At 47.7% G+C, this 17,815-nt stretch overlaps 1 protein-coding gene across 1 annotated transcript in view; it reads left to right on the forward strand.

The window, feature by feature from the left end:
* LOC119378304 (uncharacterized) overlaps positions 1–17,815 on the forward strand; it is a 31,784-nt gene that overhangs the window by 11,209 nt on the left and 2,760 nt on the right. The window contains exons 4-9 of the mRNA XM_049411738.1: positions 2,787–2,912; positions 11,986–12,210; positions 13,213–13,362; positions 13,825–13,969; positions 15,014–15,238; positions 15,792–16,156. Coding sequence (XP_049267695.1) covers positions 2,787–2,912; positions 11,986–12,210; positions 13,213–13,362; positions 13,825–13,969; positions 15,014–15,238; positions 15,792–16,156 — 1,236 coding nt within the window. The remainder of the gene's footprint in view (positions 1–2,786; positions 2,913–11,985; positions 12,211–13,212; positions 13,363–13,824; positions 13,970–15,013; positions 15,239–15,791; positions 16,157–17,815) is intronic.

Raw genomic sequence — 17,815 nt, forward strand, 5'->3', positions numbered from 1 at the left:
CGGCGCGAAATGAAGACATATAGAGCCGCGATAGCACCACACCATCGTACCGGACACGTGAACGAGAAGCCAAGAATGTCGTCACAGTGCACGGAAGGTGTTCAAGTTCAATTGGACCTTGAGCTTACGCCGACGGGATCGTTGCCCAGGTTGACCGAGGCCTCATGGGCCGTGTGTGAGCTGCTGGCGAGGACGGTTCAACTCACCAGTATCAGCACACGAGTTCATGATGGCGATTGCGGAAGAAGTCCAGGATAGGGCACGCGGCTTTGAGAGAAAAGGTGGACCATATTCCCTGCGCTCTCTTGCGACTGCACGACATCCCGATACAGTTCCTCATCGTAGGCTTAGTGACAGAAGCTTCTGCTTCTTTTCACCAGAGCAGCCTAGATATTGCGCATTACTAGATGGGAAGTTCAGGTAGCTTTTTCCAACCACAGTGTGGACACGAAAATTGCAATACGTATCTATATATTTCATATATATATTCTATATATATATATTCTATATATTTCAACTTATCGAAGTTGAAAGCTTCAGGCAGATCTTAAGCATGCGGAAATTGATGTTGTGAATCATACAGCTTGAGCTTGCTCGACGCTTAGGTTTGAGCGAAGTGTCACGACGCTGATCGGCAAGTCCATTGTGTTCTTGTGAGTTGGGATTTTCAGTGGTCCTAAGCGTACGAGGGGTGTCCAAATTGTTAATTTTAATAAAGAAGTCGTAGATGCATTTACATAAAACTTTTGTGCATAATCCCTGTCATTGTCATGCATGCTTGTGCAAACATTATCTTTGCCTCAAGTAGTTCTTTTTCCACATGCTGTAGATGACATCAGCCTGCATGACGAACGAAGTTGAAGCGCGAAGTGTTATAAAGTTCATCCATTTGAAGGGCAACAACTGACGCCAAATCTACGACAAAACGAGAGCTGTCTATGGGGATGAAAGCCCATCATATGACATGGTTGTGAGGTGGAAGAGGAACTTTCAAAGTGGTCACGCGTCCCTGACAGACGAGCCACGATTGGGTAGACCCTCAATCAAGGGTGATCTTGCCATGGTGAAGAAAGTAGAGTCCGTTATTCTCGACGGCAGAAGACCGACCATGGAAATAGTGATGGCGGAGACTGGATTAAGTTAAGAAATGCGTGGAGGATCAGTGTGGGGAACTGCACGGGAATAAGGTGTCTGCACTCTGAGTACCTCTCGTGTTGACACCTCTTCAAGAACTCGCTGCGACTTTTCACAGAAAAATTGACACTATTGGAGCGGAACCATCCATAGTCGTCGCCCATCAGTTAGGCTATGAACTTTTGCAGCATCCACCTTATTCGCCTGATCTGGCGCCAAGCGGCGTCTTCCTCTTTCCCAAGATGAAGAAACCACTTCGTGGTCGGCAATTGAACGACACAGAGTATGTCATTTTCGAAGTTGAACAGTGCTTTTCGAGCAAAGCGGAGGACTTCTACAAAGAGGGCTTGAAACAGGTGAAGAAACGCTGGCGAATATATGTGACTCTGCACGGAGACTACGTTGACAAGAACTAACTTGACCACTGCAAGTGACTATTGTACGTTTTTTTTTTATTTCATGGGGACAATTAAGACATTCGGATACCCCCTCGCACGTCTTCACAGCCAAAAGGAAGAGAATGAGCTGCCGTTGATTGATAAGAAAGAAAAACGGTTCGACGCGCCGCCATTCAGGCTACGCCACAATTCCATCATCACCAGTTCCAGCGGCCTGGCCATGACTTTCTTTATGGCCGTGTTGGTGCGGACGCTTTATTAGCCTCTACAGCAGAGGACAGCCATGACCCTCCAAAGCCGCGATCTTGTCGTGATCTTATGCGGATTTTGCGTTTAGAACAAGAAAGCGTCCTTAGCCGCAAACTGAATACCCTTCGCAGCATACGTTTTGGATCACGATGCACCCCTGTGAACATTTTGATAATGTGAGCACCATAAACCAGCGCTTTCCATCATTAGTACTTGTAGTGAGCGCACTAAATGACCTTACGACGCAATCGTCGAAGGTTGCTCCTCAAGCTTACGCTGTGGCTGTGCTGCGTGTTCCGGGCAGGCCAGAAGTTTTTTATCTTTTTTTTTGGCGCTGCTCCCCTTAAAACATTGAACGTGACCGTGCATTCTAAGCACGCCTTCGGATTCACTCCTCTAAGTGTGGGGATCTATTGTACAACTTATATTAAAGTCTGTTCCTCGTCACCAAATGCCACATCCTCTTTCGCCCACAAATAGACCAGGGACGGCCGTTCTCGTGGTCGTCTAAGACTAGGGCGGACTAGGTAACCGCGAAACAGTAGATAGAATGTTTAAATGCACAATATCTCTTATGCCTTTGATGCCAGTATAGAGCTTTATTCTATGCCACATTTCAGCGCCTCAAGAAACTTTGACGTAACAATAAGCGAATCAATATTACCGGACTCCTATCCTATATATAATTCTCTAGTATTGGTTGTACAAGCAGAGCAAGTTTTATTGCCGCGACCCTGCCTTATTTTGTTCTAACGGGCTTCCAGCATACACCTTCTGGTCAAGCAGTCCGCGCTTAGTAAAGCAAAACGCTCAGTTTCCTTGGAATTCTCACGGAATACGAAGAAAAGAGCGAGCATTTACGTACCCTATTTTCTGCGCATGTAGACAGATTACTGCACATACAAAGGATGCAGTGCGTGATACATGCCAGACGCGCTAAATCTTCATATTTTGCAGCTCTGTAAAGGAGAAAATGTGCCAATATTGGTCGTCTCCACTACGCAGGTACATATCTTCGACGGGAATTTCTAGCGACGATGAGGCAGGCCAGTGCCTTGAGGATTGGATTGACTACGAATTGGGGCGCACGAAATTCCAGGACAGCGCCGACTCGAGAGTGGAGTGGTTCAGGTAAGCATGCAGCTTCGCGCCCTATCTTTTTAAGATAAGTCGTTTCCTTGTAAAACTCCAGCCAGCTGTTATACTTCCTGAAAGCTTGCAACACGCACGTACTAGGGTAGACTAAGTCAACCGATGAATTTTTCTAGTATACGACTGGTGCTGAAAATGAACTACAATTTCAACGCAGTCGTGCACCCAAATGAGTACGCAAGACATGCCCCAATGCCCATTATTCGAACAACAATTCAATGTGAACAACTGTAACTACGCATGCTCAGACCATTGAGCAGTTCGTGAACAGCAGTCCAAAGCTGGAATCCCTCCCACGCTTCCATCATGACTATACGATGCTTTAAGAATATATATTCTCCTAGATCCTATGCGATAAGTTCAGGAAAGTAGCGATTTTTTATTTGGGTTTAGTCCTGCCTGTAGTGTTATCGGTTCACTGGAGAATACGGCGCAGTCATGGCATGAGCGCCTGTCAAGCCCGCAGTAAGACAACCGGTCGCCGCTGAACCCAACAACTAACTTTATACTACTCCGTACATCTAGGAGGGGGGCGTCACCCATTAGCACAATAGTAGCGACCTCTACATCTCCCCCCTTTCCGCACGTTCGGCAGTCATAAGTTCAGACGGTCCGGTGGGACCACGCGTCGGCCACTACGCGTGCACACAACCCATCGCGACCACCAACACCACTATCACGATCACCACCGTCACCACCATCACCACCAACACGATCACCAGCCCGTCCCGAGTCGCTCGTCGTTACCGTGGTACTTGGAGGACCTTGAGATGGGTGAGCTACTTGCGGCTGTGGCTCGGTTGCTTCTGATGAAGCTTGTGGTGGCAACGATGATGCTGGAACAAAGGGGACAAGGTGACACTTGTTACGCTGCAAGATACCACCTTGTCCTGTTTCTATTATGTAGCTCCTAGGTCTCTGTGCTGGGCTTAGCACAGTTCCCTTTACATTTTCTGGCCGCACCCGACTTGTTGTCCTACAGGAAGCTGCATTTGATGCCTGGCCCGATGACGCCGATTGCAGTTCCTTTCCTGCTTTCTTTGGTAGGATGCGTTCCTCGACGCTACTTCGTCTTTTGGTGGCACGCTTGGATGTAGCAATTCTTCCTTCTTAGGGACTTTGGTCCTTAGCCGACGACCCAAGAGCTGAGCTGGGCTAAAACCGTTGACGCCTGGGGTATCCCTGTAACACAGAAGAGCCATGTGAGGGTCTTTTGCCTTGGTGAAGAGTTTTTTACCGTCCTGACCATTCTCTCCACTTCCCCATTTGACCGGGCGTAGTGGGGACTGCTTGTCGTATGGACAAAGCCATACGAGGAAGCGAACGTCGCGAAGTCTCGTGACGAGAATGGCGGGCCATTGTCAGACCGAATTTCCTCCGGTATCCCATGGCGGGCGAACATGCTCTTTAGCACATCCACGACAACTTGCGCAGTTGTGCTCCTCAAAGTTCACCTCTGGGTACCTGGAGTAGTAATCAACTACCAGAGGAAAGTTTGCCCACAGAAGTGAAATAGGTCCATGCCGAGAAGTTGCCACTGACGATCCGGGAGAGGTGTCGGTACAAGTGGCTCAGCGAAGTTAACTCGTGTGAGAGCGCATGTCTCACAGTTGGCGACCAGAGGTAATGTCATTGGAGATGCCAGGCCACCATACTGAATCTCGCGCCAAGGCTTTGCTTCTGTGATAGCCTTGATGTCCCTCGTGTAGTAGTGCCAAGACTGTAGATCGAAGGGACGATGGGATCACCAACAGGTACCTTTTAGCAGTACGCCGTCGCAAACAGAAAGCTGATAGATCACCGAGGAATACTTGGAGATGTGCAATGGCAGCTTGTTTTTCCGAGGCCACCCTCGCTGACAGAAGGAGATTAATGTAGTGCATTCACCATCCGAAGTTTGTGCTCGACGAACTTCCTGCACATTTAGGGGCAAAACTTCAAACGTGGCAGCCACTGTTTCTTCCTGCAACATAGAGCTCGATCACATCAGGGGTTGTGCGAGCCACAGTTTCTGTGGTAGGATTTGCACAGCATCCGCGGAAGATTCACTCGGATTGCTGATGCGAGAGGAGAGAGTATCCGCTGTAGCCAAAAGCTTACCAGGCACATGAAGTACCTTAAATTGATAAGGCATGCTTTAATCCGCAGGCCTTTGTATTCTAGGAGGCAACATGTCGAGCTCCATCTTACAAAAAAGAGAGACGAGGGGTAGGTGATCTGTCTCAATATCCAGTGGGATGCCACGCACAATTCGTCGAAGCTCCAGAGAGCCCAGGTTATAGCCAATCCTTCCTTTTCAGTTTGGCTATATCTCTGCTCCGTCTTCGTCATTGCTCAGGAAGCAAAAGCGACAGGACGGCGCTCGCCTGATGGCTGCGTCTGCAGCAGGACTGCCCCAAGTCCAAATGAACTAGCATCAGCTGAGACAGTGGTGGCATACGACAGATTGTACTTGGCCATACACCTATCGGATGACAGTATCTCCTTCACCCGGACAATTGCGGCCTCTTGTTCGTGCTCCCAAGTCAGCTTGAAGACTTGTTGAGGAAGGCTCTGATTGGAGCGGTTATTTCAGAGATCTGTGGCAACAACCTAGCTAGATGATTGATCATCCTGAGAAGACGCCTGACGTCTGCAACGTCTTTTGGAGCTTCTATGGTCTTGATGGCTGCTACCTTGGCTGGGTCCGGCTGGATGCCTTGAACGGACACGATTACTCCAAGGAACGGCACTTCCGACACACCGAATAAGCAATTGTTCTTGTTCAGCGTGACCCCAGCCTCAGCAAGACGGGACAGAGCCTGGTTCAGTCGGACCTCATGTTCCTCTCTAGTGCGTCCGAAAACGAGTATATCATCGATCATATTGGCTACCCCTTCCTGTCCTTCAAAAATTCTGGCCATCTGCTTCTGAAAATGCTCGGGCGCTGAGGTTATACCAAATGGAGGCGGCAGAAGCAGTACCGGCCAAAAGGGTTATAAAGGTCGTGAGCTCTTCAGAGTCCATAGTCAGCTTCACTTGGTGGAAACTCGCTGTGGCGTCCAGCTTGAGAACACCGTTGCGTCTCCGATAAGCCCGAGGACTTGTTCAACCGTTGGGAGGATGTGGCGTTCTCGAAGTACGACTTCATTCAGCCGGGTTAAGTCAACATAAAGACGGTAATCTCCTGACGCTTTAGGAACCACTACCAGCCCAGAAAACCACGGCGTTGGATTGTCGACGCGGCGAATCACTCCGTCACTTTCGAGCTTGTTGAGCTCGCGCCTCACGGTTTCGTGTAGCGGAATGGGAATGCGACGAGGCACGCTGAGGGAGAATGGTGTAGCACCAGGCTTCAGGCAGATTCGATATTCCTCCTTGAGAGTGCCAAGTCCGCGGAACAGGTCGGCTTGAAGTGATGCCTCAGGGGCCTGCACGCCGCCAAGGAATTTCACAACATCGAGGGCTTGTATAGCCGGAAGTCCCAGAAGAGGGACAGTGAGCGATTCAATGACAAAGAGTCGCTGCAAGGACGTCTTCCGGTGCCAACGAAGTTGGGCTGTATATGAACCGAGTACCCGCAATGGTTGACCTCCAGGACCGGTAAGTACAGTGTCAACCTTGTCCAGCTTGGCTGGAAGCTTGGGGAAGTCTTCGGGTATAGCAGAGACTTCGGCGCCAGAGTCAACTTTAAATTGCATCGTGTAGTCGTCCACAGTGACGTCCACTAATAAAGACTTGACCCCCGCTTCAACGGTGCTCATGTGAATGGAGCCGACTTTTTGCTTCGATTTCCGCGAGCGACAAACTTCCGCGAAGTGCCCCTTCTTTTTGCAAAAGTTGCAGAGCGAGCTGCGTGCCGGGCATTGTGTTCGAGGATGAGCCGCGCGGCCACAAAATCCGCAGGTGGGCTTGTCTGCGTTCTGATCACGGTGTAGTTCTGATGCTCGAAAGAAGGCTTCGCGTTCCGGTGATGTCGAGCGGACTTCTGCATCTTTGTAGCGTCCATCTGCAAAGCGTTGAGACTATTATAACTTGCTCCAGCTTGCGACTGCCGCTTATCTTTTTCCGCATCTTCCGCCTGGCGTGCTTGCGTCCAAGCCTCTTTGAGAGTGAGTTTAGCGTTTCGGCAGAGCTGGTCTGAAAGACGCGAGTCGCGCAAGCCGACGACGAATCTGTCACGTACTAGCCTTTCTTCAACTTGCACTGAAGGATAGGCGCAGCGTTTCACCATCCTGCATAACTCGGCATAGTATCCGTCAACGCTCTCGCCTGGCTGCTGTACGCGTCTGTGAAAACGTGACGACTCGTATAGTTCGTTCCTTGGATGCACGAAATGCTCTGTGAAACGGTCTACCACAGTCTCCTAGGAAGTGAGGGACGCCGCATCGAGCGAAAATGTGTCGAGGAGCGGACGCGCTTCGGAGCCCATGCAATATAAGAGCGAGCGCACCTGTGTTTCCTCCGGTGCATTTTTGAGACCCGAGATGGCTGCGTAGTCCTCGAAGCGACTTTTCCATGTCGGCCAGGTCCCAGCGTTGACGCCCATCTACTTCGAGCTGGACTGCTCGGTAGGCATGATACGGACGATGGGTAAGCGCGACGTCGGTGCTCGACCACTTCTGACACCATCTAGTGTTATCGGTTCACTCGAGAATACGACGCAGTCATGGCATGAACGCCTGTCAAGCCCGCAGTAAGACAACCGGTCGCCGCTGAACGCAAACAACTAACTTTATTCTACTCCGTACATCTAGGAGGGGGCGCCACCCATTGGCACAATAGTAGCGACCTCTACACTGCCAAAGGCCGCGAATGAAAAAACGAGCCCAGATCCGTAGGAGTAAAACGAGTGTTTAGACATCAGCCACTTAGCTTCACCGACGACATCTGTGAAATGCTATATTATGATTGCGGTATTCGGTTTTTGGTGTTCTTCTGCAAAACGTGCGTAATATGATTTGAAGAATATTCGAAAACTTGGCAAAACTCGCTCGACTCTTTTAAAAGTTCTTGCCAAATGATACAAAAGTCGCACATATATAACCGAATCAATGACAGTCAATGCGAATTTCAAATGATACTGATCGCATCAGGTCCCCCCAATGAAGAATGCGCGAAGTAAAAGCCTAAATGTTCGCATCGTGCCGACTTCGTTTCAATAAAGAGTATGAAAACTCCAAAAAATTATTTGTACTTCATTGCACACAATCTTTAGTGCAAAAAATCATTCGATCCTCAAACGATTAGGGTAGAGGTGCTGCCCCTCGACGTCACTGTCTCGCTTACATAAAAGAAACAGTAATCACTTCCTTTTCTAGTATTCCTTCGATGCTATTATCTATATTGTAACGTGGTTGTGACGGTGAAGAAAGCAATTTCAGCTGGTAAAGATGAAACTCCTTATTAAGCGAACTTGTGCCCAGGAAAAGAATGACACTCAAAGTGCAACCATGTCAGCGCACACAATCGTCAGTCGTAGAATAAGCTTCCTATCAGTGAAAGGCGTCGGCTGTTTTACATGACATATCGAACCTTCCAGCGTTATTGCTGGAGCTCACGTTAGATCTAGAAAAAACTTGGTTACTCGTGGCCTGCACGTAATCTTCGTAAAGCAGTCTGAAAGAATCGCGAAGTTTCTATGCATTTAGGCGCGGCCTGCGACGAGTAGTGGTAGCAGTTATTGCGAGGTGAAACCCGATCGCACCAAATAGATCCGGCGATATGTCTGAACCTGGAGTCACCTTTTGCGTAGGTGAGGTATATCGAGGCTGGTAGCCAACTGCTACGTAGACCAACTTCAGTGGTTGGCGCTTATCGTATCCGTAGACTACCGGGGCGTATGTGGTCCTTTGTGACTTATGTAGTTATGGAGTTTGCTTGCGCAAGGGGAAACTGTGTCCTCTTATATGAGATATTTTTCTGGCGTACATCGTGGTTGTGTTGGTTTGCATTACCAAGGGCACCCATTTCAATTCTATTGAGGGGTGTGCAGTAGTGATGTGCTTCGTCCTGGCTGGGACGACAATGCCTACCGTAGATGTTGGAAATTCAAGCCACAGTCGCGCGAGGTTGCCGTGTTCGTCACGTTCGATGTACCACAAGGTGCCCATGTTTTCATTAACGAGGCCGTCGCTTACGTCGATGTTGGCCGTGATTCTGTATGGCTTGCCGATGGTCAGGAAAATCGAGGCCGGCAGGCCACCCATGTCGCTTGCGTTCATCTTGGCCACCTTGGTCAGGGAATCCCTGTGGACTACCTGCTCGTTCTTACAGCCAGTTATGTTACCAAATAACGGGATGACATAACACGTTCTCGAGGCAACGTGCGTTATAGCGGTCGACGTCCGCATTGCTGTAGTGTAGATGTATGCCGTCAGGGCACTTAGCGGCGGCTCATTTGCGTGACACAAAGCGGCACTCAGTCAATCTGACGTCATACTCGGTCAGCATGAGGCCATCGCCCAGCCTCAAGAGAAATGAAGAGAACGCTGCGTCATTCTGGCGGACCACGTGGACGAGTGGATGGCAGTCGAGCGTCTTCCAGGGGTGTTCGATCTTCAGCTCCTTCACTTACCTTACGGTTCAATATCTATGTTCGCGGTTGCTGTGTTGATTGAGAGTGTAAATCACCTGTGGCACATACCTGCATAACATGAACTGTAGTATGCGGGTATGTGCCACAGGTGAGTGAAGGAAAGGGTTTCATGTCGTACGCGACAGGCGTTTTTCGTTATTCATGTCATGACCAGTGAATCTGATCCCCTGCTATGCCAATTTTGGTACAAGTTATGGAGACGACCAGGAAAGCGCACAGACGTAGTGCGGTCAGACAGACAGACAGACAGTAATTACATCAAGTTAATAGCGTGGCTGCGGAAGCATGAAGACGTACGAGTATAGATAGATAGATAGATAGATAGATAGATAGATAGATAGATAGATAGATAGATAGATAGATAGATAGATAGATAGATAGATAGATAGATAGATAGATAGATAGATAGATAGATAGATAGATAGATAGATAGATAGATAGATAGATAGATAGATAGATAGATAGATAGATAGATAGATAGATAGATAGATAGATAGATAGATAGATAGATAGATAGATAGATAGATAGATAGATAGATAGATAGATAGATAGATAGATAGATAGATAGATAGAAACGGCCAAAGTGGGCCTGAGGTTTGCTAAGAAATGCTTCGCATTCAAAATGGCTTAATAAGCGCGTGTGGCAATATCATAAAAGTAGTGGTAATGATTCCAGACGTTTGCGCGGACCACTTCAGGACATTTGCTACTGCGTCATGAGTTCATGTTGCGTTGTTGCCATTTTGTGTTTACTGCTACACTCGTATCTCCACGCGGCGTTCTTATTGAAGCCGTAGTCTTTGAGTGTGAATTAATTAGTTAATTAATTCAAATCTGCGCTTAGACGAACAGAATGCCATCGTCGAAAAAAGTCAGCAGAGTTTGAAGTTCTCCTGAAAGCAAATGCGACCAAGACAGGAGAGTATAAAAACACTAAATTGAAATGACACGTATTATTAGATAAACAGGGCTAGCTGGTTCAGAGAGCTACAGTTAATTTCTTTCCCCTTTCCTTTATCCTCTACTATCTTCAATACTAGTTAAGGAGAGAAGGTGTTTGAGCTTTGAATCAGCGCCCCTCGATTACTCGAGTGCACGGTGGTAGCGCGAAGGAAGAGCCGTTGTCCGGTAAAGAGATGCTTTATTGCAGCACTTAGGCATCTGCCCCGGTCGAAGCCCAAACCTCCGCTCCTTTCTCACATCAGACAAAAAGTTCCCCAACAAGCCAGTCACACGTGGGGGTTCACATCACCACAACCAATAGCAGAAACACTTTCATGACAGACACAGCATTGGTAAAAAAATTACACCATCTCCTACCAAAGGGAACCATGTGGGGATGCGAAGCAGCGCATGGGTCAACTTAAAGTTCCGTTCATCATGGGCACCTTGACCGATGTTAACGCGTCCTTGCAAGTGGAGTACACCATGAATTCACTGTAGCTGCTGTTGCTGTTACTCGTCCCGAACTCTTGTTGGAGCACGCCACGCGGGTTCATCGCGCATCTGCAGAATCTCATTCCCCGACGCCATCACGTGATTGCTGAGAGAGTGTAAGGGAGAGAGGCCACAGCGTCTTACCCAGCCCCTTAGACAGGTCCGAAGCGCTAGCGCATGCCAGCGCGCTCTGACTAGGATACAACGCGTTGGTTCATCGCGCGTCTGCAGAAACTCGTTCCCCGACGCCATCACATGATTGCTGAAACAGTGTAAGGGGGAGAGGCCACAGCGTCTTACCCAGCCCCTTACGCAGGCCCGAACGCGCTAGCGCGTGCCAGCACACATGGTTTTACCTGCGTTACGCGAAGCTAGGACAGCATACGGCAGCCCGGGCCCCTAAAGTGCTCTGCACGTATCATCATCAAGGCGGTCGAAGAACAAGAGGAAGAAGACTTCTCCTGGGCGCGAGCGCGCGCTCAATATGTTACAGATGGCTATGCTAGGTAGTAGAAAGCGGACGGTCGCCAGTGGACGGACACAACCCCGAGCAAAAGCTGCTTCGCATCTAAAAGGTGCAGACAACCGAAACACCGCATCCCTTCTCTATCCTTATCTGCACTTGCTTCAATGATGAATATTTGCTAATTAGGTCAGTTTTCTGCCCTTCTATGAACAAAGCACCGTCTTTCAACTGACTTTTAGTTAACGCCGTGAAATGGGCGAGCTAGTATAGGTTCATATAATAAGGCAGCGCAATATAGAGCCGACACAGTGCTGGTAGTCAGCGGCCGTGCTCTTCTTGTCTTCCTCTCGTTCCTTCGGGATGCCATACAATGTCATTTTTATCTTCAACTGACAGTATAGACCGATTAGACACCTTGTAACAGCTACTTGTGGTAAACGTATGCCTAAATTTAAAAGGGACGATATGAAGCGGGAAAGGTCGGTTATATTGAATGCGCCGTGTTGTGCATGGCGGCCCTGAGCGTGGTGTCCGTTCACGCACGGCAGGTGGCCGTTTCGCCCACCACCAGGCGTATCCTGGCCTGCCGGCTCGGCTTCATGGACGACCAGGAAGGCGCGGAGGAGGACGGCGGTGGTGCGCAGCCCTCGGAGAACAGCGAGGCCCAGATGGTGGCCGAGCTGCGGGACGCCCAGAGGGAGACGCGAGAGCTCACCGCCACGCTCGAGCAGCAGTACAGGGAGGCCGACGAGGAGGTGAAACGAGCGTTCGAGGCGTCTCCCCTAAGCAATACAAGGTGAGCCATAACCAAGGTTGCTTCTTTTAGGTCGTCGGCCAAAAACTCTTTGTTATGATACTACATAAGATCTGTTTTCCGCACTAACTACAGGTAGGGTAGCAGACCGGTTTTCCTAAACTGGTTAACCTCCCTGCCTTTCCTTTTCTAATATTTCTTCTCTCTTCGTGTCACGCTTACCACTTTACTAAAACAACTTTTATCAAACAATGGTGGAAATCTCACATTCTTCTTGCTTAAAATTTTCGTGCGTGGAATGGGTTTATGGCAGCTAGTGCATTGTGTGCTCTGGTGCTTTAGCGCCGATTCTATACCGCAAATGCAGCCTTATAACTACACAATCCTTCACGTAACCTACAACCGTCCCGCGCCGTCTGCTGCCTTCAGCCAACATACTTCCAAATGAAATCTATTTTTCAGTGAATGCATTGTTTCTATTTAGTGCTCGAGCCGGTGTGATGTGATTTTAATGCAATATATTCTTACGATTACATCATAACATTTCTTAGCGGAATGTCTTGCTACACTGATCATTGTTCTGTCATAAATATAACATTTACTTTTGTCATTTATTGAAATGAGTCAATGTAAAAAAATGTACGTACTATACAGTAATTTAAATTTAAGTGCTTTCTAATTGTAGACAAAAGGAAGACGAAATCATATGTTCAAGTACTAAAAGACGTCATAGGTTCACTAAAGCCAACGAAAACAAAAAAAAACGAGTACAAGGAAGCACTATATAAAGATTCGATATACATTATACAAGATAAATAACTTAGATCAGAAACCTGCAAGTTGATTTTTCAAAATAGTGAGAGTCAACCACAATACGCGAAAGACTGCTTAATAAAAATGTAGACTGCCCTGCCGCTAAATATAAAACACTCTTTGTAAGACTCGCGAGTGTGGCACTTTGCTGAGATGAGCCGAGCGTTTCCATGTTTGCTAAGCAACGCACGGAGGGCGTTTAAAGCACCCTTCTTTTGACGTGTCGCACAGGTTCACTTTCTCACGCAATGTTGAGGAAGACTTTCAAGCATCTTGGAAAGGAGACGAGCGAATGCGCCGCCCTCTTCTGGCCGAACTCAAGCAGATCGACCACAAGTTCGAGTCAAAGATCAAGGACATTGACAAGGCTCACAAACTTGAGTGAGTGAGACGAAACCAACTTGAGAACTGATTTTCAGTCGATGCTAGCACAACATTCGTCTTCATGACGTCAGCCAGACGTACAGCTACTCACACTTTGAGCTGCGCCTTAAAGCTAAATCATTTCGCTCTCAGTCTATTTCGTACGGTAAGTGTGGTCAGGGAAAAGCTAAGCTTCCAAGCTAGAACTCTTCATTTTGTAACAGTAAACTTGTTAGGAACTTCTGGTGAGAACAGCTCTCTACGACTGCTAACCATGCTGTTCCTGGTGTAAAGCTTGAAACACAAAGAAGAGACCGAAGAGCGCCAGGGATAATATGCTTAGCAAGTATAGACACCAACTAGTCCAGGAACGAGTTCTTGTAGAGCTCTCTACGAGTTCCTCTTATGATTTTTTTATCATGAATGACTTTGTAGTTGACCGTCTTTTTCGCCGTCTTTAAATCTGCTGTGACGATGCAGAGAGGAGCCGGCCGACTGGAGCGCAGACGACTATGCCGTTGTGAACCACGTGCTCGAGCAATACCCGAGCAACTTAGGAAATCGGAGGGCACTGATAATGGACTGGCTACGCCGACACTTCAAGAAGCGCTCCATCTTGGACATCGTGAGTTGCAGCTACCTTTATTTCTTTATTCATTCATTTATTTGTCTATCTATCTATTTATATATTTATTTTACTTCTCACACCAGCAGCAAAGCTGGGTACATCCACTCTGACAAAGAAATACAGCCAGTACAAGAAACTAATTAATTCCGGCAAATATTTATGACAAACCGCTACAGGTATATAGAACTCAAATCAGAACAAAACATCGAGAGCAAAAAATAAAAGAGCGTACGAAAAAAAAAAACAGAGACTACAATTTACTTGTTAGAGTATATTTCCAACAGATGGAATATCAGAGGTATCAACCGATTCCCTCGGTAGAGCGTCCCATGCTTCAATCGTGCGTGTGTAAAAGTGCGTGTGTTAAATGTGTTGTTTCAACACGTGTAGGTACATGTTTTCTCACTATGGACATTCTTTCTTGAAAAATAGCGCAATGCGCTTAAATACAAGTTTTGTTTTGCTTTGTTTTTTTCAACGCCTCCTGCAACTTGTAAACAGGCATACTCGTCGGTATCCACTTCCGCAACGATTCGTCCCGACCAGACCAGATATTGTGAGACTCTCGACAGTAGTCCAGTGTGCATCCGACAATGTCCACGTTGAGAAATGTGTGTATGATCATAGCGGAGGACTATGCAAATGCTATACTTTGCCCATTCCTCTCTTTTTCCTCCTGCAGCTCCCCCCGCCCCGATAGGCAAGTATGTCCACGAATCGGTGCAAGTTCAGACTTGCATTAATAAGAAGTGCTCGGCACTAGCCTTCTCCGCAGTGCTAGCGCTATAGTTTGCGCAGGAGGCCTGCACCGTAGACATCTACGCCGCGCCGTGTTGAGACATGAATGGCAATCTTCACTTTTGTAAAGGCGTAGTTAGTACGCCCTTGTTCTTCCAGAACGGTCCATGGGCGATTCGATAATGCTAAATACACTGCGTTAAAGCCCGAAGAACAATATACATATTACAAAGCGCTCGTAGCCGCGTACCTGCCTGCCGAAGCTCCAAACTGCAAACCTTCACTGCTTGCTTTACTGCGCAGTCGACGTACATGACGTGGTGCCAAAATCAGCGCTACCACCGGGACAAGGTGCAGTCATGCTTGCAGGAATGGGAGCGCACACGTGTTCAGTGGCTTGCGAAGGCAAAGCAGGTGATGAGCACACGGAACGGCCCTGGCACAACGGCTGCGTCTAGTGGTCCACCACAACGGAGGAGGACGGTGCACAACGTCACACTACCACCTGCTCCGTCGCTACAAAAGAAGGTAATCATCCGGGTGGAAGATCCCCGCAGTTCCATGGCCTTGCATCCTTTCTTTTCTATTTTAAAGCATTGAAGTGAATTGAATTTTCTAAATAACGCATTGAATTGAATTGAATTGAATTGAAACTCGGAATTTGAAAAAGTGCTGTCAATGAAAAGCGAAGAAGTTTCCTGACGAACACTTCAGCCTTCATACTACGAAGGTTCAACTGTTCAATAGCCACTAGTTCAAGTTGTTAGCCGACATTATTAGCACTAACCGACAGTAACTGACAGCTAGCCAACATTATTCACTATATGCTAACATTAAATAAGACTAGCTGACGGTCAGCGAACAATAGCGAAAGCTAGTCGACAAACATAAGCGAACAGTCAGCCGCCACCAGCCAACATTGGCAAGCACCAGCGAAAACTTAATGACGATTAGGCAACTTTGTCCAGTACTATCCAACAGTTAGCCAACAACAGCAAGCATTGGCGAACACTCGCTGACATTTAGCCAATGTTATCCACTAACAACAGTTTTCTTCCTTTTCCACATACGACGCCTGCAGCCGAACCGTCTGCCACCGATCGAGCAAGAGCTGAAGGAACAGAGGGCGCCACGTCCGAGGGCGCGTGTTCGCATTGCACCGGCACCCACCACTATCTCGTCTTCCTCGGCACCTCCGCTCAGCGCTGTGACCGGCCTCAACAGTACCGCGGCTGCGACTAGATCCAAGGCTGAGCAGCTCCAACACGCTGAGCGACAGGTCTTGGAGGAGCGGAACCGGGAGTGGCGCTTGCGCTCGCTGTCCACGGTGCGAGAGATAGAAGTTCTGCGCATGCGCCGCAAGCAGTCTATCGCCGTCGCAGGTGTGGACGAAGCGCCCGAAGAACAGGAACTGGCCAAGGTGCAACGAAGGCTCAACCTGGAAAGGTATGCACAGCTGCATAGCATATGTGTTGTAAAAATTGGCGAAGACTAATCTGCATTTACAGCCACAAATAAGTTTCGCGTGATATGGCGAGAGAGCTTCCACTACAGGCATAACAGCGACCGTCGCTTCTACAGCCTTAAAGATATGTAACCTCTATTCTGCATCATAATTAGAAGAAAAGCACAACTTGCACTACTGACGCAAGGCTGGAACCAACTGCGGAGCTAGTGTTCGTCCTAGCTTTTCTAAGTTTTTGCTAGTGATACCAAGCTTTTGCTAGAGATGCTAAGTTTTTGCTAGTACTTCTAAGTATGGCTAGGCTTGGGTATCCTTCTTCGGTTTCGGTCGGTTCCCACCACACTACGCACGTGTCACGTGTTTTTGGCGAGGAACGTGTCACGTGACTAGCTCTTACGTGATGTGATTTTAGACACGTGACTAGCTCTACATGATGTTAATCACGTTACTAGTTACGTGATTTTGGTCATGCGACTAGATGTTACGTGATTTTTGTCACATGACTAGATGTCTCGTGTTGCCTGATTTTAGTCACGTGACTAGCTGGTACGTGCTTTTGGCAGAAACATGTCACGTGACTAGCTGCTACATGAGTTTAGTCACGTGCATAGTTACGTGGTTTATGGCGGGAGCATGTCACGTGACTAGCTGCTATGCGATGTTACGTGATTTTTAGTTTGTGACTAGACGTTACGTGATTTTACTCTTGTGAGTAGCTGTTTGGGGATGTTTCGTGATTTTCGTCACGAGACTGGTTACGTAATGTTACGTGATTAAGTCACCTGAGTAGGTGTTCCGTGATGTTACGTGATTTAGTCACGTGACTAGATTTACGCGATGTTGCGTAATTTTTAATCACGGAACTAGTTGTTACGTGATGCTACGTAATTTAGTCACGTGACTAGTTACGTCATGTTACATGATTTTTAGTCACGTGGCATACACGCCCATCATAGTTATTGAATTCCACAGCCGGACAAATCAGCGCACGTGTTGTGGCAGCGAAGCAGAAGATGAAGAAGAGGAGGAAGCGAGGGCGTGCCGGTTCATTTCTGTTCGCACCAGCCGGCGCAACGGAAAGCTTTAACGGCTTCACTGTTAAAAATTCATCAGGTCACTGTTCATGGTAACGCGGATATAACAGACTGCAGGTGTTCGCTACACTGACACAAAATGTTCAGAAAGTGAATAATATTTTTCAAATAACCCTCCACAACAACGGTTTTGTCCGCAATCGGTTACCTTGTCGGTCTATCGAATATATCAATCGATATTTCTTCCACAACAGTTGCATCGCGAACAAAGCACAATAAAATTTATGCTTTTAAGGGACACTAACGAGGAACCAATTTTTCTCTTATTAGTACGCCACTCTTTCACAGTACTAAAATCACCACGCTTGCCGCGAGAACACGCCTCGTGAGCGAGAAAACGTGCAAAAAAAAAAAATGCGGGTGGCGACGCCACTTCAAATTTCCGCACCAACACTATGTTGTCATAGATTTTGACGGCGTCTACTAGGTGCTACGTAGTTCTACTCGGTAAAAATGAAGTACATTGTCTTCTGAGGGGCCAGAGACTTAGCATACCAAGTTTCGGGAAATTTCGTTGAGGCAATGTCGCCAAAATACGAAAATGCA

This window comes from Rhipicephalus sanguineus, unplaced genomic scaffold, assembly GCF_013339695.2.
Source record: "Rhipicephalus sanguineus isolate Rsan-2018 unplaced genomic scaffold, BIME_Rsan_1.4 Seq773, whole genome shotgun sequence".
NCBI lineage: Eukaryota > Metazoa > Arthropoda > Arachnida > Ixodida > Ixodidae > Rhipicephalus > Rhipicephalus sanguineus.